The sequence below is a fragment of the Passer domesticus genome, chromosome 1 (assembly GCF_036417665.1).
Source record: "Passer domesticus isolate bPasDom1 chromosome 1, bPasDom1.hap1, whole genome shotgun sequence".
Taxonomy (NCBI): domain Eukaryota; kingdom Metazoa; phylum Chordata; class Aves; order Passeriformes; family Passeridae; genus Passer; species Passer domesticus.
The window spans coordinates 138,240,014-138,267,423 of record NC_087474.1 but is presented as its reverse complement, the minus strand read 5'-3'; the positions used below and the strand labels follow the sequence as shown (position 1 = coordinate 138,267,423).

Sequence of the window (27,410 nt, the reverse complement as noted above, 5' to 3'; positions counted from 1 at the left end):
CCAACCTTTTCATTTGCATTAAGAGATTAGCTAAAGCGTGTCCCCTGGGGGAAAAGCCTCACATAAATACAAGGTTTCTGAATGTGATTTTCATAATCTGCCTGTTAGAGACAGGACTTTAAAAGCCCCACTGCACACTCAGCACTCATTAATCCACTCCCCCATTTTGTTAAACTTTGTTTCAACTGAGTAGCAGTGCTTGACTCCCAGATTACAGCTACAGCAAATTCAGCTGCATCGAATCTGAACAGAGAACAGCTGAAACTATCTCAACAGCAGTTTAGGTGCAAAAGCTAAAATTAGTAGTGTTCAATTAAAATCTTCAAAAGAAAGACTTTTCCCTTTCCTTTAATATTTCCAGCAAATGAACTATGAAGTACTAGTAAACAGTGTTCAAAATGTGAACTCAGCTACAGCAAACACTTATTTTTCCAATACAGAATCTTCAACAAAGCAGAAACTGACTGCAGAGCCTTGCAAGAGACATTCCCCCTGTTGCTTTTATTTAATTGAATTTGGAAAAAAAAAATGTTAAAACCACCAGAAACAAAAAAAGTACATAAAATACAAAGACTGCTCACACATATGATCTGGAGAGTGCAGAAGTTTTGGGAAAAGTACCACGTTCCTCTCCTGTTTGATACCCCAAGAAGTCCTGTCCCCAGGGGTGGTCTGACAGGACCAAGAACAGAGACCTGCAGAGCTGGAGCTGGGCCACTCCAAGTGCAGGGGCCCCCAGCCTCTTCAGTGACTGGAACTGTCAGTTCCAGCAACCAACACCAGTCCAACAAAACCCAAACTTTGCAACACGCTAGGCCATACTTCTTTTAAATCATTCCTGAAGTGCCTAAGTGGCTTCTAAATCCATAACCACACTTATTTCAAAATTAGTCTTAAAACTCCTTCGGTAGGGTTATGCTCCCAGTTTATTGGTATCTCCTGACAGCGAATAAACTTGCTGCTAAACTACATACCAGTATAAAAACCAGCTGCCCTGTTTTCTCTCACCTCTGAAGGCCCACAGTTAAAGAAAATTAAACACAGGTTTGAAGCTACACCATGTATTTGTAAATAAAGTAACTTGACAGGATAAGATTACAAAGTATGAAATGAGCCCTTTCAGGAAGTTTTAACTACAAGAGAAGTCAATGTTCAGAGCATTTTGTAAAGTTTTAAACAAATATCACTGAGGAATATTTCCATAAAACACATTTTTTAATGCTTTTTTAAAAAGCTTGGACCATATACAACAATTTCAGATGAAAAATCCCACACACACGCATTGGTTTGGTTACAGCTTCAGGGGTCAGTGCAAGTTTCATTCACAGATAAAAAGATATATGAAGTAGGTACAAGTACATTCTCAAAATACAGGATGTGATCTAACTCTCAGAAACCCTTTTCCCACCACTAAAAGGTGATGAAAAGCAAAACATATGGAAACCAAGGGGAAAGTACACAAGGAGATGGACTCTTTAATAAGACCAGTTAATATTTGACAGCTTGAGAAAGAGGAAACAATTGGATAAGGAAGAAAATGATTGTTAGTCATTGGAAGGCTTGTACGAGGGAGGTTTGTACTTTGAATCCATAGAAAAACTGAAGCTAGCAAGTCTCCACTCCCAAAACAGAAATACCAAAAGGTACAAAAAGTCAGCACTATTAAAGCAAAGTGCCTTCTCAGAACAGCCCATTTTCCCTCACCTTTCAAGGAAAAAGTATATGCAACTCTTTATTTCCACTATTTTTCAATATATACAATCTGGCAATTTTACAGAATCTTCCTGGTCCCAAGTCTGTATCAAAGTGTTTTTCCCTTTGTGTATTTATTTCCAAGTAGAATAAATACTCCTCAGTGCTTCTAAAGAAAACCTTATTTTGAGCCTTATGTCTAAGCTAAAAATACTGATGCAATTTTCACCTGAAGCAATGTCTTGCAAAGTATGAATGTAGAGTGCCTCTCTATAGATGCTAAGTGCATCTTTAGCTACCAGAAATCTCATGGAGGGATACAGCTCTGAAGTACTCTGCTAAATTTTATAAAAAAATATGACTGACACTTCCAGCATACAGAATGGGAGACTAGTGCAACATGCAGCATTGATTGTTTATTCAATAAATACTTAACCCAATTATTGCCAACCAAGGCAAACAGTGCAGAAATTGTCATTTATAGACACAAAAGTTTAACATTTTTTTGCATAAAGTCAGTTGCTACTATATCCATACAACTATTTCAAAGAGGTTTTTCTGCTTCAAAATTGAGGTTCCCATTATAAAAATACAGAAACATATAGCTGGGGGTTTAACATGTCTTTGCAAGTGTAAATTCTGCAGTTATATGGAAACATGACACTTCTATATTCAAGAAATTAAAGTGAACACTATGATAGAGACATTTTCTGCACTGACAATTTCATGATAGTCCTTAAATGCATCTTTCTTGGTCCTGGATATACATTTATAAAAAGAACTTGCATCCCACATTTATCCTGAGGTCAGCTGTGTAAAAAGGAAAGCCAGTTTTACAAGGATACTTGCAGGCTTCTTGTTCAAAATATAAGGTTATTTTTAAACAAGCCAATAAAACTCCTGGGGGGAAGGAAAAAACCCAGTACTCTCACCAGTGTTTTAAGAAAAAAATTTGTGACATCTTTGGGAATTACTTCCAAAAATATGTAGGCTAGCACACCCAAATGCTGTATCACCCAACTAAAATTTCAGTATGCATTTGCCAAATTTGAAACTTAGAAAGTGTTCTGAAAATAAAGTATATAAATCCCCATGAAGAATCTCCTGAACTTTCTCATCTCAAGATCCCAACCTACAACACAACTTCTGCAAGGAGGAAGCTGCTGAAGCCTGTGGGAATCTGCAGAGTCTCCAGGCTTGCCTGCACAGGTGAGGATGTAACATTTGGGTATCCATCATCCAACATGGGATGCAGTTATGACCTTGTCAAAGCTCCACTTTGAACACAGCAGTTATTTTCAATAGCACCAACAATCTCTCAGATACCAGCATTTAGGCAAATACAGACATAAAATAGGTTTGTTTCTTCCTGAATCAGCACAATTGGTACAAGGCACTGCTTGGCATAGGAAGTCATAAGTAACAGCAAAACAAGAGTTCCCAAGTTTTGTGACATTTAGGTTTGTGCATTGGACGACCTTGTAATTATATACCATGGCTAGAAAAATAAGACAGTCTATATGATTAACAAAAACATCACCATCCCGTGCATGCTCACAGTTTTCCTCCCTAGTTCTAAAAAACCCCACATAACATACCAATGTGAAACATTAGAAAGTATGCATTGTTAAATTAAGAAAGTACATTTCATTCTCCAATCTTCCATGAAAGTCTAACCTAGACATAACTCAAGTAAATGAAGTTGGAAAATATTCTAATAACATTTGCACCAGTCTATCCCTGCAGAGGAGAAAAAAAACAACTATTTTCTAGAGAATTCATAGATCGAGGCACATTGCAGTTGAAGATATTCAGGCATATTTCATGGCTAGAACAGGATTTCTCTGAGGAACCTCACTACAGACTTCCCCAAAAGCAGCTCCATATGGTTTGAAACACAACTTGCAACACACGGAAAAACATTTGGTCCTTAGTCGCTACTGTCTTCATCATCGTCATCATCAGATACATTGTTTAAAGACGACTTAGGCGACTGGCTGTAGGAGTCTGACCTAGTGGACTGACAAGCAGCCATCTCCCCCGTAGAAAGGAGATCGTAGCAGAAGTCGCAGATTCTCACTGGCTTGGAGGACTGGCTGGGGAGCAGGAACCTCTTTTCCGAGCAGGGCCCGCACACGACGAAGCCGCACTTGCGGCAGTGGTGCCGGCGGTTGACGGGCGTGAACTTGGCCTTCTGACAGCGCATGCACACCGCGGCTTCCGAGTCCGGTACCCACACGGCCGCGTGGTCGTTGCTAGGGGTCTTCCCGCTTTTGGAAAGCAAATCAGAAACACACTTATTTATGTGGTTCATCCACTCCGACTTCTCTGTAGCGGTGGCAGCATAAACCGCAAAAGACTTTGTTGGCGTCTTGATAAGCCACCCATTCCGTAAGTCCCCCTCATCCTGGATGGAATCAATAGTGACGTTTTCCAGTGGGATTATGTGCTGTTTGTTGTACTTCTTCTTCTGGATGACGATGTTACCATAAACAAGAATGTCATTGAACAGGAAGAACTGCCTTGCTTTGGGCTTCTTCCTGCACAGTTTTGTTAGGACTCCCTCTCCAATCAGAACACGGCCAGGAATAGTCAGGGGTTGACCAGCTGCTCCAAAGCAGTTTTCCACTATACTTATTCTTCTAGTATTTGCCTCGCTGTTTGCCAAGCGATCCACCATCTTTCACAAGTATCCTAAAAGCAGAAAAAAAGGTTTGTTATTAGAAGAGGACTGAATTCAACAGCAAGCAGCCTTCCCCAAGGAAGGTACCAACCCCACATTTCTTAAAATATCTAACAGGACCTGCTGGCTGAGAGGCATTGACTTGGGCTAGATTTAAGTAAGTATTAACACCTAAGAATTTTTAGTAACAGATTAGTCTTTTTTCCAAAAGCAAAAATGTTCTATGCAGCTGACAGCTATCTTTATCACACAGACAGCACCTACAGCACTGCATTTGGGAGCCTCCAGCAACAAACTAGCTCCTCTCTAGTAAGGCTACTGCATCCTGGTTTAATGCTCGTATTTCTCTGTATATCCTCATGCTCCTACTCCAGAGAGCAACAGGAAGTATCATCCATCATTTCAAATTCTACTGCTACAAAAACATCAAGTTAACTGAGCAGCCTGGAGACCCACATTAGTTTTAACACAACAAACAAATTATATAATTGCTGTTCACATAGGAAACCACACTCCCCAAGCTAGCTCACTACTGCTCTTTTTTTTTCCAGTATGTAAACCTCAAATCATGGGCCAAAACCATGAATCTACCTGCTGGAAACATTTTGTACAGGCCACAGCTTGCACCCCCCACTACATCTGCTTTCATGGCAAACTCTTGAGCCAGAAACAGGGAGTGAGTCATGGCTGGTGGCTCATCACCTGCTTGCTTCTGTCTTCATTTTGCAGGAGTCCCACAGTCCCTCCCTCCTCACCTACATGAACCACATCTGCATCCATCACATTCAGGCAACCTACACAGAGGATAAGCCACACAGCTCACATTTGCTCCTGAGAAAGACTAAGTGACCTGCACTAGCTCAAAGTTTAAAAAAGATTACTTTTTATTTCAGGAAGCACTAATGAACTGTATGCTCCAATTACAGATTAAAGCCCCATCTTGCAGTTCCCCAAGTTGCAAATAAGATTTTTTTCTTGCATGAGATAGCTAAGGCACCCAACAGGGAACTAAAATTAAGAAGTCACTATAGTGATTCATACCTTGGCAAACCACTCTTTAGCCTCTTTTGCCCCAGAGTTTCCCAGACAGAAGTCTGGCAAAGGCAAATCCTGCCAGCCCAATCCAGATCTGCTCCCTTCAAACTTCTTGTGAGTACAGCCATGAACCTGAACTGCTTGCTTGATGGAGCAGTGAGGCATCTGGCAGAGGCAAGTACTACAGACAGACTTCTCAGCCCCCCATGCCTCACACAGGGCTGATGCTCACAACACCCCTTGCTGCAGCCACGGCTTTGAATGGTGAAGAAGAGTAGAGCAGCAAATACTCCAGTGCCTTCTACCTGTGCTTCACAACACAATCCCAGGCTGGGAAGTCCTCTACATCACCTACTTCTTTAATCTGCACTGCTTGCCATCAATACACAGCATCAGCCTACAACTGAGAGGAAACTGGGCCCAAACAGGGCTCAGACTTGATGCTACTCAGACTCCATCGCTCTGCTACAACCTGATCCAGGCAATCTTCCTCCTATGAATCAAAGCACAGATACTTCCTTAGAAAGCAGGGATGAAACATCTCACCAGGCCTCATCTAAATAAGTATGTTACCTGTGATCACATACATTTTATTGCAAGTTACTGCTTTGAAAGTGTAATTAGTTTTACACTAAAGTATTTTGACAAGTGAGCTTGCACAGATAGAACTACCTTATTTAAGCTCTGCACACATTATCTTGAAGTCTGACACTCAAGACAGAAGAACCTCTAAAAGTTATTTCTCAGCGCTGTTTTTGAATTTTCTTTACATGCCTCACAGCATTAGTTACAATACATGAGTATTGCATTAACTCCTTTTATGGTTAGGAGAATTATAAAAGGCCACCAAATACAAAAAAAAATTGGTCTGCAGAAGGTGAAGACAAAATACAAACTGCCAAGTAAAAAGTAATAAGAAGGGAATGGAAAAGAAACTAGGAGCTTTTTTATGTGTACTTGCTGCTGTCCTAGGCTCCAAAATGAAATTCAGGTGCCTGAATGCTGAAGCCCAGGATCTGGAATGACAGTGAATTGCCATTAACTGCCACATAACCATTCCCATTTAACAACATAAGAGAAATCAACAGCCTTTGCAGGCATCAAAACTGAACCGACAGCCCTTCAAACTTAAAAATCAAGGCCTCAGTCACAGGGTCAGTCTAAAGTTATTTAGTAATCCCATGCTCCCCATGAAGTGGGAAAGGACATCAGTCACCAGAATGCAAAGTGAACAGCCCAGAAAACACACTTTTCTGCAGGTACAAATCAATATGCACCACTTACATACTCACACATTTATACAAATTATCTGCAAGTTACAGCAAGTAAAATGCTTTTGGAAGTCCGCAGGGGGAACACGACTCCCACCCCCACAAACACAACCACACTGAAGGGTTTCAGTGGAGCGAGCTCTCGGTGTGAAGTCACAGCCACCTGTAGGAAGCAGTCGCTGCCCCACAGCTCCAACTAAGCCTCTGCACTCCCCGCCAACAAACAGCAAACTCAGTTCAAGGCCACTGCGAAAGCTTTCAAAATACAAGTCACAGGGAGAGGAAAACAAGGGCAGAAAAAACCTAAAGGTTTTAATTAACTGTTCCCTAGGACAGTTTCAGAGCAAACAGCTCCAGCCAGGATCATTTAATAATCATCATGGCTTGAAATCAAGAGACACGGCTCCAGAACTTCTGCCTGAGACTATTTTGAGCTTGTTGTGAAAATAGTCACTAACGGGACCTTAAACAAGAATCCTGGGAAAGTTAAAGACTATTACAAAAGACGAGATAAATTGCAACTCTTCTAGATTGAAACTTTTTTCTGTGATGGATAAACATTCCCACCTGCCAGCCTCAAGGCCATAAATGCCAGAGACTGCTGCTGCCAATTCCACCTTTCCAAGGCATTAATTGTATCTTCCCACACTAACAGACTGGACTTTTTAGAATAAGCATTCAGATATTTTTCTCTTGAGTTTTCAAGAACTAGAAATTAAAAATCCATCTGAAATCCTATGCACACTAATGCTCATACACCTTCACTAGCCTTTTCTAAGAAAGGAATTAAGTTCAGAAATGGATGGGAAACTACCCAAAATACATCCTGGTTACAAATAATCATGAAATGTGACAAGAACAGAAATACAAGAGAAGACATCCCTAACTGACAGGAGCTGAAGTTACAAGAAGTGCACCTCTTCTTCTCATGAGCACACTGACCAAGGAGATTTAAATTAAATATTGTCTAGACACACAAAGGAACCTTTAACCCCAGGATGTCACAGTCCAAACGCAAAGTTATCAATTAGCAGTCTTTAAAAATTACATTATTGTCTTAAAGCATATTCAGATCTATTGTAAGATACAGCAGATCATCATGCTCTGGAACTGGGTGGCAATATCCTCCTCTCTTCCAGCTAAACTTTATTCTGAAGTTTCTACTGTTGGCCACATGAGAAGTAGATACTGGATTAGAGCCCTGAAGATGCAGGATGTCAAGACCTGATCAAACAAAGCGATTCCTGATTGAAGGCAAATTGCTGAAAACATACCCAAATCCTTCCTCAAGCAAGTGAGGAATAAACCAGAACTACAAGATTCGAAATAAAAGGCTAGACAGCTCCACTTAAGGGGAGAGTGTCTTACACATAGTCTCAGCTTATGGATGCTGTGAAATCATCCAGACTTCTATCATATGTGACTAATTTCACACTTCTGGCACACAAACTCCTAAAAGTCCTGAGGCCTTTATGCAAGGGGGACTCCATTTGTGATGGACTGATGGTCCTCACAGACATCAGATTCATGTGCTGTGTCCAGAGGCAGCACAATACTAGCAGCTAGTCAAAACATTACAAAACCTGCCCCAAAACAAACCAAAAGCAGATCACTTTGTAAGAAAAGGAGCTACAAAGAGTTACTTTATAGACATGGTTTAGCAGCCTTTCCAAATAAATAAATCTCAACTCTCAAAATGCTGCAATACCTTCAGTTTGTCCCTCTTACACACACACTTAGTACCTTTCATGTTGAAAATGCTGGGCAAAGGCTTTCATTTCCATGGCATAATATGCTATTTAAAGGTGACAAAATATTTCATGACACAGAAAGCCCCAACTATTCCACAATAAAAAGAACTGTTTTTGACTCTTATTTCCACTTTTATTCACAAGAAGCTTCTAGAGAAAGAACAATTCTGCTATCAAGATCTTCTTGCTCCAACACAAATTTTACACTTGTATCCTGTTGGTGAGAACAACCACCTTCAATGTGATCAAACAAAAGACATCAGTGAAACTTTTAAAGAACTAACAAGTTATGCACTTACCTAAAACAATCTGTGTTGAGGAAGTCACACACTTACTACAGTTATTAACATTCCAAACTACTGCAGCAGGAAAATAATTCTATTAGGGTTGCTGTGCACTGACAAGTCACTTTCCACATAATTTTTTCTTTCTGCCACTGTATCCTGGAGACCAAACCAATGACGTCCCAGGACTCAATGCTTCTACAGGTCTCATTTGAAATAGAATGTTTATTTCATATGCTAGCTCTGCTTGTGATAGTGGCCAGACTAAACTGCACAGAATTGCTGCAGCTGAAGATAGACACAAGGAGTCAACCAAAAAGAATGCAACCCTGACTGACCCAGTTACACCCAATTCACTACCAGTACATTAGCACTGTAGCAGTTAGCATTAGCACCATAAGCAGAACCACAAACAACAAAGGTACTAGAGGGGAGAAATGAGATGAAAAAGCTGCTGTGGCACAGTGAGGCACACTGCATACAGCTCAGCACAAAAACATTTCCTCAGCCCAGCTCAGTGCATGCTACCACCACCTGTACTCCCTTCAGGCTGTAGGGCAGGCACAGAGGGTGTGCAGGAGAGACACAACCCAAATTCCCAAGCTTCTTCAGCAAGAGAGCAGAACTGGCAGTGTTCCATTACTTCTGGCTTGAGCAAGAACAAATCAAGTCCAGTGTACAGTCCCTGCTAGCAACTGTTAATTAATAAGCATCTAATTTTTAGCATTATTTTTCTTCAACACTGCTTCAAGGGAGAAAAATATTACTGGCCTTGTTATAATTATCAGTTCATCTATCATCATCTTTGCAATTAGCTATTAGAGGCTGTTAACAACTACATTTAACACACTGCATTAATACAAACCAGGCAGTCTGTATTCCTCACAGCCATGGTATCAGGACACAGGCAGTTTATCCATTCCTATGGATACTCAGTTAAGGTGATAGATTTAAAGAAAAAGAAGCATATTTAAGCTGCTGTAAAAGGCACAAGAGCTCAGAGTTAATCATAAAGAGGTCCATCCAGTCCTAAAGTTGCAGCAAGATCCTGGATGTTTTAAAGCTAGATTCAGTAACCCAAGTCCAATAAAAAAGTGTCACAAGCCACACCATCAGAATGGCCAGGTGAGATCTAGATGTGGGTGCACTGAAGCAAACGTAGGGAATAGAAGAGTCAGAAATTGAGAAGTACAAAAAGGAATAAAGACAGAAAAGGCAAAAACAGCAGATCTAAATCAAAGCACATTATACCCTGCCACCCAATAACTTCTAAATAATTATCCAGTTGTGATAGAGAGCCCTTGTTCTCACACCTGCACATACAACACCAGCAACTATGCTGCACCACATATGTTCAAATTAGCCAATTCTCCTTCTTACCTAAAGGTAACATACATGCTTCATAAAAGTGTCTAAATCTCTTAATAGCAGGCAAAAGTTACAGGTTTTATCATGTTTGACTCCACAACTTGAAGGTTCTGAATAAAACAAATTTCAAACAGAAATTAATTTTGCTTCATTATACTTAAATCACACAAATTAAACATATATGAAAGGTACAGAAAAGCAAAAACATTTTTTTCAAGACAGAAATAAGTAAATTGTAAACCAAAGACAGCCAAGAACTATCTGCAGACCAGATATCTAATGTGCATTAAATGGTTTGTAAGATGACTCATTATTTGGATTCACAGAGGAAAATATCACTCTTCCTGAAAAGAGTTCATCAGGCAGAATCAGTCATTTAGTTACATGGAAGCATTTTAGTAACAAGTCTCAAATAATTATTATATATTAGATCATCACATCAGACTCATACAATTTTCCTCTTGCACTTTATCTATGCAAGAAAGACAGGCTAATTTGAGCTACAGTTGCATAAACAATTAAGTCACCCAGAGCCCTCATACATCCCTCACTTAAAGCTCTGTCAGAAACAGCAGTATCACTACTTTTTGTGGACAAACTTCCAGCTATAAAGCCATCTCAATACTGTTATACAATATGGTGACCTCTATCAATATTATATATATATATATTGCTCTTAAGAGCAACATTTGACATTTTGCACTACTGCCAAGTAAAACACAAGTGTAAATTTCTGAAGTGCAACCTGTTTAAGGAAACTTATCCATGTTAATACACTGAAAATTGTTTTAGCGTGGAAAATTGCTGAACTAAAAACAGGCACAGCAGATCTGATACAAGTGAGAAGACAAATCAGCATGTTTTAAATCTTACTTCAGCCTCACTAGTTACACCTCCTACCCTGCATCCTCCAGTACATCCAGAGAAGGATGACACTTGTCCTGGCTGACAAAATTACATTTTCTATGGACTTAGATCTCATCAGCTGTAATCAGAATCCAAGCATTCATGCACAAGCCACCTTTATGGTTCTTAACAGGTAGGGCCAACAACAACAGCTGGATTAAACATAATATAGAAAGAAGCATTTAATTAAACTTTATTTCTATAATTTAGAATGTATTTAAATAAAATACTGAGGAAAATTAGAGTTAAGCATTCATCAGCCCATTTTTAATCTATTTGTATTTCATTCAATTATCTAAAGTTATTTAAATACATCTGTAACAATTAATTGATGGCTTTTTTTAATGTTAATTATATATTTGCATTATCCAGCAGTTGCTTTTTATTAAATAGTAAAAAGACCAATTTGAGCATAAAGTTAAGTGAAATAAAAAGAAATGCACCCACAAAAATACTACGTAGATAGGAGATACGGGTATGACAAATGTTTTCTAAAGGTCTTATCACTGCTAAAAGCTGACAAAACAGCAACAACTAAATGCCTGTCCTGTGCTGGAGCTAGGTGGATGCTATTTAAAACATAAGACAACAATTATCACTTAAAGAGAAATACAGCCTTCTAACAAGCAGTTCTCTTAACCATTCTCTTCAAAAAAGTATTCCCCAAACTTCTGTATTTAACAAACAGTCTTGCTATCCTTATCATAACCAACTGGTAAGGACCTAGAGGATAACCCTGATAATATATCAAAGATGTACCAAGTGCAACAAAAAAGCTTCATCGCAATACTGAAAAGAAAAGAGACCAGAGATATTAAAGAGACTTTATCAAGGTAGAGATGATAGCAGGAAATGAGGCAATAAAATCCCACTGAACTTCAGCATAGTCTTTATCCAGATAATCAATTTTGACTGACCTGGTTAATGGCTGCAGCGTTCTGAAAGGTACTGATAATGGGACAGAAACTTTGACTTGATTTACAGACAAAAAAAAAGCCCAAACAACCTTTTCCTTATGGCAATGTAAGCTACTGAATCTTCAAACCTTTCCTCACATCCTTAATAAATACTGGTATTTAATAAAGGCAAAAAACCTGCAAGATTAAAACACTAGAACAGATGATGGCAACACCAAGGCTGCTTCAGATTACAGATGCAAAGATGCTTGCAACATTTTATTCTGAACACTATAAAGAAACAGAGTAAGCAGCAATCAGTAGCACACTGGCAGGAAAGAGGGTGTTACTGGGGACCTCTCCCAAGTCTTATTTTATGGTTCTCATGATTTTTAGGATTTTCTATATGAATGCATTTTTTTTTCTTCCCCCCCATCTTCCTGCATTGTGCAAGCCTGTGGAGCAATGGCTGCAGCGTGGGGAAACACAGATTAGCTAACTCACCCCCTTACTGGTATATCCAGTATGACCCAGCAATCTTAACCCTTCATTTGTCTCAACCTGCTGGCCAATGCTGTGGCATCAACCACAGAAACCATGCCGGAAATATGTTAACAGCAACCACATTACTTCATACTCTGCAGCCTGTGAATACTCGGCCTTGACAAAACTTTAGAAACCTTCAGATTATTTCTGAGTCCAGCATATAGTCATGTACAACTACATCATGAAAGTCATGAAAGCAAATCCATGCATTTGTCTGGTTGGATGTCATCATAAACCTATAATTACTATAATGGACCATATGACAGTTCATACAAACTATAATTAACTGTTTTGTTTTTAACTTCTGCACATGATTGTCACAAAGCAAATCCTACTAAAATTCTTCTGGAAAGTACAGTGTGAAAATTCTTTTTTAAACTGGCTGACATCTTATAGTTTAGTAATCCTTTCTACAAATTACAGTTAATTTTTGTATAATCTGATTTCTATCTTACAAGCAAGGACTGCTCTTTCACTTTAGTTCACCAGTTGTGTAATAATTGCTCATATAATGTAAATAATTCTAAACGTATAACAACAACCAAAAACCTCACTTTATTATCACACCTGCACAGCAAGTGCATGGCTTTTCAAGTTTGCATTATCCAAATGAGTTAGGAAGTCCTGAGTTAAGATTGCCTAGATAGGCCAATTCTATCTTCAGGATAGAGATCATTTCTAGGGACATCTTTCAAGATGCATGACTTTATATTCCCTAACCCACTCAGAAGCTCATTTGGTTACAGAAAGCTATTTTTAGCAAAAGACTATTTATTTTGCCAGGCAGCATATGTATTAGCAGAGTAAGAGCAGAGCAATTCTGTTTTACTATCCAGGCTACTCTGCTGAACAAACACCACCACACTCCTTGAGCTGCTGTATGCAGGCAAAACCACCTAAGTTCTGCACCTCAGCTGCACACAAGGTTTGGTATTTAACACCATAAACCTCAGCTGGAAATAGAACACCCACTTAACCTGCTTGTAAACAGAAAGTCCACCTCCCACATCCAGAAGAGTTATAATTCCAAGTAATCATAGAGGAGACACAAAGAAAATAAAGGCATGCGGAAGAGGGCTGTCCCACCAGACATGTCTGGCCTGTTTCAAACCTGCCCTGCATGAAGGATGAGAGGAACCTCCTTGGCCATAAAGCCACGTGCAGGAACAGCAGCACCCCTGCTCCAAGCAAGAAACATGTGGCACCCATGAAAGAAACAGACAAATCCAGAATTACTGAGTTCAAAGCTGCTCCCACTGTTTTCTCCTGCTTGAGAAAACATGAAAGATGGAAATGCAAGCACTACTAAAGGGTTTGTACCACAGGGAAGTTCATAATCAGGAGGCCTCAATGCACTCCTAGACCAATTGGAAGGGGTTGTATTTCCCTTCTGTCCCCTGCAGCACCAGAAGTTATCCCTGAACGCCTCTTAGGAGAGAAGATACCTCACTGCAGAAGTCCAGAAGGAACATTCTTGTAAGAGGTCCAACTTTTTAATGAAGTCAGCTGCTTATTACCACTGTCAGGAGTCTATTTACAATAAACCATGGTAGCTGGTACTGTTTTTGTCTTCTGGCATGATAGAGACAGAGCTGCTGCTGGGAAGAAACACATAATTCTTCATCCCCCACCTGGCAGTCAGGGGTTGGAGCAAACAGAGCAGCTATCTAAACTAACTTCTCTGTGTCCCTACCCATCTCTTGATAAACTGAGCATTTCCCAAGCACCTACACAGGCTTACATGGCTCTGAGCAGCACTTTGGGAGCTGAGGTGCTGCCACATTTAGATGAAGAAATTCTTAACACTGTTCAAGATGTGAAAGAGAAGGTTGTCAGCATGAGCATGTGAAATAGCTAGAATTAAAGGAATTCTTACAAAAGTAACCAACCAAAATATACACACACACACAAAAAAAAAAAAAAAAAAAAAAAAAAAAAAAAAGAAACAAACCCAAGCCACAGCACACAGCCAAAAACCCTGAAAGCTTGAATTCTGCAGAGATGAACAGGCAGGCCTGATCCACCATGAACAGTGCTCAACTTTGACAAACTTGTCTTTCAAAGCACAAAAAGCAAGATCCAGGCAACTGCAGGCACAGCGAATACTTGCAGCTGTCAGCATACTAAAACAGGGAGAAGTAAAAAGGCTGATATTTTGTATATCTAAAAATTAGGTATTAATAAACTACATAACACAAGTGTGCCCTTTAAAATTAATTAACAAACAACTGACTAAAAATGTCCAGTATTCAGATCAAGTTTTTGTTGTCATGGGAAAACACCTTAGTATTTTGACTTGCTGTTTGCACGTATTTAAGAGCACTATCAGTGGTTTAGCTTAACTTCTGGTGCTAGCAAACTGCATCTTTCATTTTAACCAAAGCACTGGGGACATACACCAGAGCAGAGTTTCAAAATCAATTTCCACAGAGCTGAAGTTCAAAAAAGCTGAAGTTCGTTCTGAAGTTTTCCACAGTTCTAAGTAGATAAAAGACATCAGAAGAAACACAACAGATCAGCACCTTCGAAATGTGCCTGAAGAGTCGAGGGCAAAGGACAGCAGCCTGGGATCCTGCTCCACCTCAAGAAGAGAGACAAACCCCATCCGCTGGGTCACTTGACCGGGCAGCGATACCAAGCACTGGGATGTATTTTTCTGTTTACAATGTAACGTTTCCCTACTCCAACTGTTTAGCTGTTTGGAGAGCCTCTCCCACAAAAAGTTACTCTGGGGTTTGGCAGAGGGACTCAGCCCTCCCTCCCAGGCTGCCTGGACACAGGCCGGCTGCGCCCCTCCCATCGACACAGCGCTTTCCAAGGAACAGCCGAGCTGGGGACAGCCACTTCGGCAGCACCGGGCACACACCCGCACAGCTGGGCTAGCAAATACTTGACATACACACTTAACATTAAATGGACATTGGGTGAGAGACATTTAAAAAAAAAAAAAAAAAAAAAGCAGCCAAAAGGACCTGACCACTTTCTGAGCAAGCTAGAGCCTACTTGACCTTTGTCAACCCAGCATAACAAAGAAAACCCACTGCATCAACATTTTCAGTTTTAGAAAAGACCCATTTAAATTCTTTTGAGGAGGGGACACAGCATCATTAGTATAGAAAAACACAGATGCAGATGCAGCTGTTCCACAAGAACTATTGCCAAATCCATCTCGCAAGCAATTTTCCAAAACCAGATTGGCTGTGCGGTTTGTTGTTGTTATGGATTATTACAGCACACATGGAGGTAACTTGTAAATGGCTACCCAGACCTCTCAGTCTATGTGAAAAAGGGGATTGGCTTCCAGTGACTGAAATAAACTGTATTTTTCAGCATGCTTCTTGCAGCAACTTTAACTGACAAGTACAGAACATTCACAGAAATCTGTAAGACACAAGTATGCATTAAAAATAGCACCTCCTGGATCTCAGGGCACCTGCTTGTTTCAGCACCTGAGAGCTACCAGACCAGCTACATGTTCCAAAGGCCTACATCAAGTTCACAGAATTTATTTTTCCTTTTTTTTTCCCCCCCAAAAATGCAAACCTGTGACACACCAGCCTGTTCAGTGGCTCACGTGTTTTTATTATGCACAGGTACTTAAACAAGACAGTGTTAAAAAAAAAAAAAGCTATCTGTTGTAAGTTTTCTTCAGTTCACTTTTATTACCATTATGAGGGAAGTCATTGACTTCACTAACAGTCAAACAAGGGCTAGAGGACAGGTAATAATTCACAGCATGACCAAACTAGAGAGTTACCAAGTAGTCAGAGCCTGATGAGATCCATTAATTTTCTACAAAGTACTACAACACAAAAGGACTTTCACTTCTAGCAAGCCATGTTTTAAAAGAGAGCAAAGTTTTCCCATAAAGTCTCACAATTTACAAGCACAGCAACATAACATCATTGCTATTTTATTTTTATTATATCAATTTTTTTCACCTGCACGTGTTCTTTAAATCCTGTCATAGGAAAAGAAGCTGCACAGAGAGGCTTCTTTAATCAGCTCAGTTATTTTAAGCATTTCCACAAAACTGAACAAGACAAGCCAAGTAACAACACCCAACCTTCTCTCCTCTAAGCAGGTGCAATCACCTCAACTTTCTCCTGCTCCTGACCCACCTAAGCTAAGAAATTTCTACTTTAAGAGGTAACCCAAATAATATATTATACTGTAGAAATACTTTCAGGAGGTCAGGCAGCTGATTGCTGACCTAACAGGATCAGACAAAACACTGCTGGAGTACATTTTCAATACTATAGTAGGAAAACCAGAATATACAGACATATATATATATAGAACTCTTCCAAATTCTTAATTCCTTAATTAGAAAAAGCTCCAAGGAACTTCTGCACTAGTCCACCAGCAAGAACGGACTAAGGACAAGTATGACTGCTTGCAGGGAATCCTTTCCCTACTATTTAAAACCACTGAAACAAGTTGCCCAAATGTGTACCAAAAATGGCTCATACCCCAGGAACCATGTGCAGGGCTGGCACCAGGAGATCCCAGAGGCACAGGCAGGCAAATACAGCTTAGGGCTTGGAATCAAATTACATGTGATTTTCAGAAAGCTTGACAACACTGAAGTGCTGCAATCATGGACCTGTCACTGCTGATCCCTAGCAGCATTTAAAATATCTTTATCCAGCATTATTTAAGAACACATAAGCCAATATGGCAAGGGCTGAATTCTCTTTCTGAGCAAGGGACGCAAGACCTTTCTTACACCAAATGCTGCTACCTGCTGAAACATGGATGAATTATAAAGGTCTAGAAAACTGACATCTACCAGCCATTAATAAAAACCAAAAGAAAAGCTATAACAATGATACCATAAATAAAATTTGTCAACCTTCAATGTAACCAGCTTTTCAAACATAACCTGTGTGTTACAAGGGCAGTTCACTTGCCTCTATGCTGTTAACCTAGATCAGAGGGAAGGGTGGAGGGGGAACTAATCACTGCCACACACAGCTTTCAGAACAGAAGTACACTGAAAATCACTCTCAGAAGTTTTACATTACCAAGTATTGACAGCTAAGGCAGGAGAAATTTAAAGCAGAAGAAGGGTAAAACCAAGGAATTATTTCCTGAAAGAACCCCTTAATCACAGCAGCTTACTGTAGGTGATGGCCTTCCTGGGAAATGCATTCACTGGCCCTTTTCCCTTTCACTGACTGTCAGATGTGTTTGATTTATTTTAGTTATACGGAAAGCAACTGGAGTACAGACTATACAGAGGACAATTGGAAAACTGCACAAAGGTTTGCACTGAAGTTAACCTGCACAGGGAAGATGCTGGCAACCTGCATGGCTGCGTGTATGGTACACTGGTAATTTGGTTAGCAAATTATGTGTACACTTTAGAAATGCAGATGTTAAAGAACATGCTGTAACTTTTCCTTTTTCAGAAGGCATACTAAGCACTTAAAAGCAAAACAGTTACCTCTAGATGATATGCTGGAGGCACAAGAAGCACTTAAAAAAAGCTAAAGCTGCTGATATAAAGATCCTATTTAACAGCCCCCTGTGTCTATTTGAATCAGTAAAATTTCTCAAGAGGTTGCCTCTCAACACAGTAAATAACTGCTTGCATGTCATCTTATTACATTCACCCACATTCTTACAACCCCCATTACATTGGGGATTGGGAGGGCAGACTGATGCAGCAACAACATTCCTGTATTTGAAATCCTTAACTTTCAACTGTTTTTTTTTTCTTCTTTTGGCACATGACAAATGCCTGACAAATGCCAAAATCCCACTAAATTACATACACAATACACTTAACACTGTTTTACCGTAAAATAAAATGATGCAAAGAGAAAAAATAGAAAGTCACTCCCTTCCATTTCACTTTTAAAATCCTTAAATTATTTACAATCACTAATAAGCTAAAAAAAATCCCAACCAAATGAACAAAAAAAAAAATCAAAATGTGATTTTGTCCAGAGAAGCAGTACTCTTACCTATGTATGCAACTAAAGTCAACATCTGTGCATTTTTGACTGTGTAGCATTAAGGTGGCAGGATGAAAAACATGCAGTACTCTTCAATAACACTTCTGCACAATAATATTTATTTTCATAAAAGGAGAATCTTTGTCCTACAAGTCTCAATCAAGCCACTTCTCGTGTAAAGACTCATTTATTTCAACCAGACTACTCTTGTAGCCCTGAATTTGCAGGACTCTACTTGCTAACATATTCATATCTTGCTGTTCACAACAACAATAAAATAATCTTTAGCAAACATATTCTACCACACCTATCTATAGAGTAGTTTTTCACCCCCCTCAACTATAAAAACAAGTCCTCCAATGAATCATGAAGACAAAAGTTATCCTACAACAGCAAACTTGGCACTTGCAGCATTAAGGAGGAAGTTTTAAATATGTGCTTCTATTTCAGAAATCCATATTTGCCTGTATGTATTCTCTTTTGGAATATCATACTTTCATCCAAACACTGAATTACTTCATGAAAGCAGTAAAATATACATATATAATCATGATCTATGACTTTAAGAAAACCCAAAAATTAAATGGAAAAAGTAAGCTTCAATATTAACACAGCTCAAAATAAGTCACAAATGTACCTTTACATTTTGAAGCTGTACAGAATAAGGTTTCATTTCCTAGTACAAAATCAAGAATTTGTACTTCTTACCTATCATCATCTAAGAATCATATTAGTTGTTAATACTGGGATTTCCTTATTTGACATCACCCATTAGTAGGTGTACTTTAAGAACAAAAAACTAGCATGCCATTTTGTTTGCCAGGACACCACTCCCAACATTTTCTCACATCCATTTTCATAAAATCAGGTCTGCAAGTACTTAAAAATTCAACTCTGCCTTATCTATGTGCCATGCCTTGACCCTCAGCTTTCACTTAAACACTTCTAGCCCTCCTTGATGAAGACAAGCCACTAAAAATGCTGTAAGTGTATGAAACCAGTGTTTGTACTCTGCCATAATTGCTCTCATGGGGCTTTTGGCAATGCTCTGTCACATCGTGCCTCACCTGAAACTGCAGGTCCATTTCTTTACTGCTCTGAAACTATGCTGCATCCACTAACCACAGCAGTGAAACTTAAAACTCACCATACCTTTTGAATATAGCAAACATTTTTCCAATGATAACAGTTGTAAACTAAAGGGCTTTAGGATACTAAGGATAGATCCTTCTGTCACTCTGGGGACATGTCTAATTACTACAGCTAAAGCTCAGCCCTTGATATAAGGGAGAGAGGACAAAGCTCTAACTGAAAAATTATTTCATCACTGCATCTAACGAAAACTTGCTTTTCGGGTAGAAAGATGCTACTCTCTTTCTACAGAATACAACAGAGGAAACTGAACCAGCTCCTCCAGCTAAAAAATTCTACACGCCAGCTTTCATTTAGCATTTAAGGGACTTCCTCTATGTGGGCTTCCATGTAGAGCAAAACTCAGACACACCAAACAGCACACAGCTGATTTGCATTCAGAAGGAAGAATTTGGGACTCGGGCACACAACACTTCACTTTCACTGTTGTTTTCAACAAAATTGGTGGCACTGAAACTCTTGGGAAAGTATTATTTAAGAAACTGAGCTCATATAAAAGACATTTAACAACACTGGGATTCTTATTACCCACTGGGATTAGTCAACAGTATTTAGATTAGAGGCTAAAAGCAAGAGCACTGCCTTCTGAGCTAAAGAACCGATTCCATTCTGCATGCTGATGACTGCACACAAAGCAACTAATCTGCAGGATCTCAGCACCGATTACACCGCTGTCTTTAAATACTTCCCTTCTTTCAGACAGGCATCCCTAAAATAATTCAATATACAAGTATCAGAACTTAAGATCGGAATATTTAAGTTCTCCTTATTTCAGGAGAGAAAGGGGAATTTGCAGTCTCAGTTCTGAAACAGATTCCTGTGTTGTGGGTCGGGTTTTAGAGTCACTTTGCCTACTGTATTAACCTCATCTGACCTTAAGCTGTTAGGCACATTGAAGCTTCACGTATAGTGTTTCTCAAATAAGCATCAACCCTTTCAGTAACTCTTAGCACAGCCTGAGGACAGCCTGAATTAGAACTTAATGATGCTTCTGGAACCATTTGCATCAACCGAGCCAAAAGACAATCCTCGACCTCTGGTAAAGAATATAAAAGGTCCTTTTGGTTATCAACAGCCACTGTACTGATGCTTCACGTCAAAACTCGAGTTACAGCTGTTTCCCTCAGCAGGGACAAAGCCGATGCCAGGACGTGCTGCTCAGCAGACTCACCCATCGCTTTCTTGCCGTGATGAGCAGTTTTGCCATTTATAAACATCGGTGCCTATGAACATAAGTATTTCGAATGAGGCGAGAGGAAAAACATGCAGCTGCCTTTTCTCGAGCTACTTTCAGAAAACAGCTTATGAGCCATACGTATCTCTGGCACACCAGTTACATTCCCCTCAAAACAGGCGACTTTCATAAAGACAAAAAAAAAAGGCACCTTATGCTCGCAGCCGCACGACTCGCGGTTCCGCTGTTTTTTCACAGCAGTGTAAACACTTTTCAGGCGACTCGCTCCGAGAACGACACGGAGTTTCACCGGGCGCGCGAGGGGTCGGGGGAGCGCGCCCCGCCGGGCAGGAAGCGCCCTCCGCCCGTCCCGCCGCCTCAAGGCGCCTGGCGGAGTCACGAGCCCAGGAGTTTCGGCACTTACGTAACGCCGCGGGGCCGCCGCCGTTGCTGTTTCTCCCCTTTCCCGATGACGAACTCGTTTCCGAGACCCCCAACTCCCTCAGTGCCCTGGGACAAGCCAGCGCCCGCCGCCGCCGCTTCCTTCCCCAGGTCCTGCCGCCCCGCCGCCTCCCTCCCTCCCTGCGGGCAGGACGCGGCGCTGCCCCAGCCCCGCGGCGGGACAGCGGAGCCCAGCGCCGCCTCCCACCGGGGAGCTCCTTCCCCCCCCCGGGCAGCCCCCGGTTCCCAACATGGCCGCGGGAGAGCGGCCGGAGTCCCGGGCTCCGCAAGGAAAGTTTTCCTCTCGCTCCCCAGCCGGCCCCGACTTAAGCCGCTCCCTGGCCGCCCGTAACACGGCCGGACGGCGCTGCTCACCCGGTACACCCCGCTCCGGCCGCCGCCTGCCCTATCCGCCGCACGGCCGCGGTCATACACCCCGCGCCGGGGGACGGGCTCCGGGACACCGCCCGGCGGGGCGGGGCCGCCGCCATCTTGGGCGGGAAGGGATAGCGCCCGAGCCGCGGGCTGCCCTCAGAGCCGCCCTGAGCGGGCGGGAGCGGCTCGGCCCGGCTCATCCCGACCCGGGAGTGGCACCTCGCGGAGGAGGGGTACTCCCGGCAGGACGGCTGCCTCCTGTTTTTTTTTTTTTTATTGTTTTTTTTTTTATTGTTGTTGTTGTTGTTGTTTTGTTTTTGTTTTTTTAAGAGACGTTCTTTGTGGACAGTCGCGGGTTTGTGCTCGCGCCCGTGGCTCTAAGTATACTCGCCCAGAGGTAATTCAGGATGGACACGTTTTTAAGCACCTCTCTCTACGCAGCACACGGAAGGGAATTAGTGACATGTCTCAGGCTGAAGAGGTGCTGGTCAGCCTGGAGAAGCTATGGCAGAAGGGCTCCCACCAGAAACACTGTCAACACCAGGAGCCCCTTCCACCTTCTGTGTCAGGATTGTTTGTGTGTACACATCGAGTCATCCAGAGCAGTATTTTCCAAATCTAGCCGGCTGCTCGGCAGCTCACCTGATCCCCTAGGATTTCAACCTGTTGATGGATGCTGTCAGGGGGAAAGGGTGGCTGGGAAGGTTCTGAAGAGCTGTGGAGCAAGGAGAGGTAACAGGGTACAGCACCATCAACTTCGATGGTGTCGCTCTGATGCCAAAGTGTGTGCTGGAAAACGGCCCAATGGTCTTCTTTTCTTTTTCTTTTTTCTTTTTTTTTTTCCCCCAAGAAAATTTCACTTATATGTAATATGGCAGTTTTGTTTTTCAAATTTCACATTATTGAGCAATAATGTGGTTGGCTTTTCTGGGGATTAAAAATAGGTAGTGGGGCTTCCCAGTAGTAATCATGAAACTGCTGAACTTTCTGACTTTTGGCTGAATTTTCTGTCCCAGCTCAGACAGGGACACAGGCAAGGGCCACATCACTGAGCTGGGTTTCTCCTGCTGTGGAGGAGGCACACAGGAAAGGGAGCAGGACAGGGAGCTCTGAGCATCCTACAGCATGACAATCGGATCACTTCTCCCTGAAATCCATCCAGTGTGTCAGCCTGAGCTGTCATGTAATTACTCTTAATGCACTGATTTATATAAGGCGTGGGCCAAACTGTTTAGCATGAGTTTTTGGAAACAGGTTCTTGTGGCTTAAGCCACAAATCTCAGAGTGTGTGCAGCAGGGTGTATTTGGCAGGTGCTTCATGTGTAAGGAATTCTGGCACAGCCAATATTTAAATTGGCCACAAGTGTCTTCATTTTGCTACTGCCAGTTGCAGAGAGATCTTCACACCAGAGGATCTTTTTGGGATGGGATGGTTCTTGTGAACCAAAAAGATCTCTTTGTGTTGTAAATTTCTGTAGATTTAACTTGTCGTCTAAATCAATTTTCTTGGCATCAGAAGCAGCTTCATGGTTAATTAAATTTTCTTTCATGCTTACAAATAATTTTGTAACACCCAGTCGAGTTAAGATGCAGCAGAAAGCTGGATACAGGCAAAGAGAAGCAGTCCTAGTGTTTTTGCCTGTGTGTCTGTGTTTTAAGTCTCACCATGAAGTGCAAACTGACATTGTTTTCTGAAAGGTTTGTGAAGTGTAACTAAGAGCAGTGAGATGCTTTTTCTACCATATGTAGTCACGGAAAATCAGCACAAGACCTTAACTCGGGTTAAGAGCAGAATAAGTAATCTAAGTAATAAGTAACAAGTTGTCTGAGGAAGGCTAGGAACTAAAAGTGACTTAATGTTATCATGCTGTGAAAGCCTGCCATAATTGTTTTTTGTTATCTTCCTATATCTTCAGAACTCTTTTTTTCCTACTGAATGGGATTTTTTTTACTCTGTTTAGCAAGAGGGGAAAATAAACCTGAAAACAGTCAGTTTGCAAATCCTCAAACACTTATTCCTAAGTATCTCTAAAAAAAGTAAACATTTGACCTAATTTTTAAGTAGTTTTCAAAAACTTGGCTAAATGCCTGTGATTCTTGCTTTGTGTTCACTACATCAAAATGTCATACTGATCATGTGTGCCAGTTTCAATGGGGTTTTTTGTGTTCATCTATCCTTGCTCTTACATTTCAATTTTTTATCTTAGTAGTGTAGAAACAATCTTGCAAAAAGCTGGCTGTACAGAGAAGATGCATAGAAGGCAAAGGATGGAAAATCATGGGGTGTGGAAGAAGTAGACACTAATTTATTTTACTATTTCACATAGAGTGATTATTTATTTGTAATTTTAATTGAAAAAAAACTTCTTCCAAAGCATAGTGTAGTCTAAAGTGACATTTATGTTTGCTCTCTAATTATAATCTTACTGTCAGTTATGCCAGAGCTGTGCTTTAAGGGTGGAGGAAATAGCTTCAGAAAATATGAAATAGCAGTGATATGCTGCAACTCATGTCTCATACTGGGCTTCCTGAGCTGCTTTATGATTTTTTATGGACACTGTTTGCACACAGCTGTATCAGGGCTTGCATTTTCACTTCAAATATTCACAGGGATCACATGAAAACTGAAGCAAATCTGTCTGATGTTGAGGCAAGGCAAATAGTTGTTTCAGTAAGGATTTTTACTTCATCATGTCAGTGAGACATTTACACTATTTATGAAAGCTTCCAATAATGGGCTGTCTACAACTCCCTTGGCTTACAGGTTTTTCTCCAGCAGTTTGAAAATTGCTGTGAACGTTTCCTTTGTGCTGACATCGAAATTCTGATGGAACCATATTGAGGTTGTAGCTTTCTTTAACATATAAAAATGCTCCAAAATTTTCAGAACTGTTGAATGAGGTTTTTTTAGCAGTAGTAAAAAGTTTTAAGAAAATGAAAAAGTAATATTAGAAAAAATTGATAGAAACAAGCATATATGTAGGTTTGGAGATTTCCTGTGAGGCAAGATTAGACACCTTTAAAGGTGTCTTGCCTTTAAAAGCTGGAGTTGGAGACTTTTTCCTTTAGAGTTTCATGTACAGTGAATTGCCTACTGGTAGTCAACTGTAGTTTTCTTCTTGAAAGTCTACTTCTCTCCCACAAACACTGTTTTTTTTCAAACACTCAAGCATCACTTTTACAAATGATAAAACTTGTAACTAGAAGCTTGCAGTGCTTGTTGTGCTTGGGCTAGAATAAGAATTTGTCCACTTTTTACAGATGAGTAACAGCTGAGTTCTGTGTTACAAAATGAAATTATTGGAGATTTAATTATTAACATATATTCTTGGTCAGCAAAATTCAGTTATGGTATATTGAAATGGGATTTTAAATGCTTTGCTTTCAGGAACTTTTAAAAGTATTACAAACAATGAAAAGAAAATCTTTGTCTTTTGCTTCTTTATTAAATGAAATTCATTTTGAAAGAGCAACATCTTGGCTTTTCTAGCTGATGGAAATGCAGAAATGCAGAATACTTTCCCAGCTTTAGATTGCTTCTTTTTTATCACCCACAAAGGGAGACCAAACCCAGAAATTTAAGGCTATTTAAGGGGTAATTAAATGCTTTACTCTCAAATCTTGCCTTTTGTGAAAACAAGAATGAACATGCAGAACTGGTGATTTGTAAGTTATCCTGGACTCAGCTTCTGCACTGGAAGTTTGTTTGGCTCCACTGTGTTGTAACCACCCCTGCTGGTATGTCAGAGCTTTTGGATGTGTCCTTCTGGGATGTGTCCTTCTTTTCTCAATGTTTTGTACATACACATTATCCTCTTTATGAATTTCATTTGCTGCCTCATTGTATTGTGTAGGAACCCTTTTTATCTTTTCTCACACTTTAGCTGTTACCACTGTGTTATCCATGAAGTGTTTTGCTGAGGAGAGCTGAGCTGTGTGGTTTAGGGATGGGGGTTATAATAGGCACTTTTCCATTATGATTTTTTCTTACGTGTTTGTTTTTTTTTTTTAATTGCAGAGATTTCCTATTCTATGGTACACCAGGGACTGGAAAGACACTGGTAGCTTGTGCAGTGCTAATGAATGTAGCCAGGGTAATGGGGAAGTAATCTTTTTATGAGAAATGGTGTCAACTGCCTGAGTGAATGGGTAGGAGAATATGAATGACAGTTTCGTTTATTATTTGAACAGGTATGGCTGAAATGTGCCACATGTTCTGTCTGAGTTGTAACTAATTCTCTGTGGTCAAGAAGAAATTTTATCATGTTTTGTCAGCTCCTTCCCCTTCCACAGAAATGGGACTGTCAGGGTTTCCTTTTCCAGTGGGGTTTTGGGAGACTGGAAATCTTGGGATGTATTGGGAAATATTAATAATGCAAACAAGAAAGGTTTGCAAAGCACCACCATCCCCCTCAAAAAAATCCCAAACTAACCAGTTCCAGTGTTCTTGTAACCACAATGTTTTTCATGTCTTTTCCCTTTCAAACAGTGCTGTTTTCCTGATGCCAGTGTTCCTGTGCTTTCTTTGTAGGTCTACCAGATGGGACCTTCAGTTGTTTTCCTGGATGAGATCGATGCTCTTGCTCCTGTATGGTCCAGCAAACAAGACCAGGTCCATAGGTGGGACATGTCTTGTATCTGTATAGAAGGTGCTTGATCTTTGTGAAAAGAAGACTGCATCCTATTTAACTTGGTGTCACTGTGACACCTTCATTTAACCTGAAAAGTAGCAATGCAGTAATCAGAGCCATCAGCAGACTGGAATCTGTGGATCCTGCTTTACAAAGACCTGGACACTTTGTGTGAGAATTCCACTTCAACTTTCCAAACAAAGAGGTCAGAACTTCAACTCAGCCTTAGTGCTTAGGAGGCAAAGTCCATCTTTATAACAAACCCATGTTACAAGGCAGCATCCCAGAGCAGGGCAAGTCTCCATCAGCAGTGTCCAGCTTGGACACCAGAGAGCTGTCTGGAGACTGCTTTTACTGGGGTGGCCAGACGTGGTTTTGGTAGTACCTGTAGCAACTTGGAATGGAGTGCTAGGACTGTTTTCTGTGAATGAAATGGCAGAAAAGCTAATTTAATAAACTGAGACTCTCTACAATTTAGCAAAATTTCATGGTGACAATTTGATGAAAAATCTAAGTTTTCAGATAAGGTTTTTAGTACGAATTTTTCCTTATGATCATTAGATCTCACACTTATGAAAACTCACTTTTGATGGAAAGTGTACATGCTTTTTATTTCACTGCAACCCATAGCAAGTGTTTAATGTAACAAGTTGAGAATTATTAACTTTCCCCACTTGAAGATGCAAAGATTGTATTAATAACTGACCTTTAAAATACTTAGCAGATAGGAAAAGTATTTGTGTTGGGGTAAGGGCTTGGGGCGGGGGGGGATTGTGGGTTTTTTTAAGAGAAAACTTACAGCAAACTAAAGTGCAACTCTTTTGTTTTCAGGCAAGAAAAGGGATTTTCATAAGTCACACATGAGACTCGACCCTGAAGACTTTGGAAAACTTTCTTGAAGAGCTGGCTGTGCTATAAAGAACTGTGTTGGTGAAATATGTGTAGTTAACAAAAATTTTCAAGGAAGGAAAAAAGCCAAACATCAAACGATCCCACGTTTAAATGCCAGGTGCATTAATCTCCAGGCAGAGCTTTCAGATGCACTTCAGGAGCCACAGGAAGCAAGAAATGATCTTCCCTGGGAGTCAGAATATGGCACATGACAGCAAGCCAACCTGTTTGCTGTGCTACACTGAGCCTGCTCTGAAAGCTTTCTAGGGGAAATTCGCAGCTGTTCCCAAAGTCACTGCTGGTTTTCCATCCTTCCAAGCTGCCCAAGAGATGTAAAATGTGGAGCAGGAA

General features: G+C 40.6%; 2 protein-coding genes across 10 annotated transcripts; one reads left to right on the top strand and one right to left on the bottom strand.

Moving 5' to 3' along the window:
- Nucleotides 1-1,045: 1,045 nt before the first annotated feature.
- On the bottom strand, nucleotides 1,046-21,650 carry PLEKHF2 (pleckstrin homology and FYVE domain containing 2). Of its 9 annotated transcripts, XM_064392168.1 has the most exons (3): nucleotides 21,538-21,613; nucleotides 20,719-20,770; nucleotides 1,046-4,386 (listed from the first exon to the last, which is right to left on the bottom strand). In XM_064392168.1, the coding sequence occupies exon 3, from the start codon at nucleotides 4,370-4,372 to the stop codon at nucleotides 3,623-3,625; it is 750 nt and encodes a 249-aa protein (XP_064248238.1). In that variant the 5' UTR covers nucleotides 4,373-4,386; nucleotides 20,719-20,770; nucleotides 21,538-21,613; the 3' UTR covers nucleotides 1,046-3,622. The 9 variants fall into 9 exon arrangements, with proteins under 9 accessions (XP_064248238.1, XP_064248220.1, XP_064248229.1 ...); XM_064392150.1 differs by lacking the exon at nucleotides 20,719-20,770 and having other exon boundaries at nucleotides 21,538-21,650; XM_064392159.1 differs by lacking the exons at nucleotides 20,719-20,770; nucleotides 21,538-21,613 and adding an exon at nucleotides 21,146-21,284.
- Nucleotides 20,792-27,410, top strand: LOC135307209 (uncharacterized). Its single transcript, XM_064431973.1, has 4 exons — nucleotides 20,792-21,273; nucleotides 25,556-25,631; nucleotides 26,069-26,157; nucleotides 27,000-27,410. The coding sequence occupies exons 1-4, from the start codon at nucleotides 20,792-20,794 to the stop codon at nucleotides 27,019-27,021; spliced, it is 669 nt and encodes a 222-aa protein (XP_064288043.1). The 3' UTR covers nucleotides 27,022-27,410.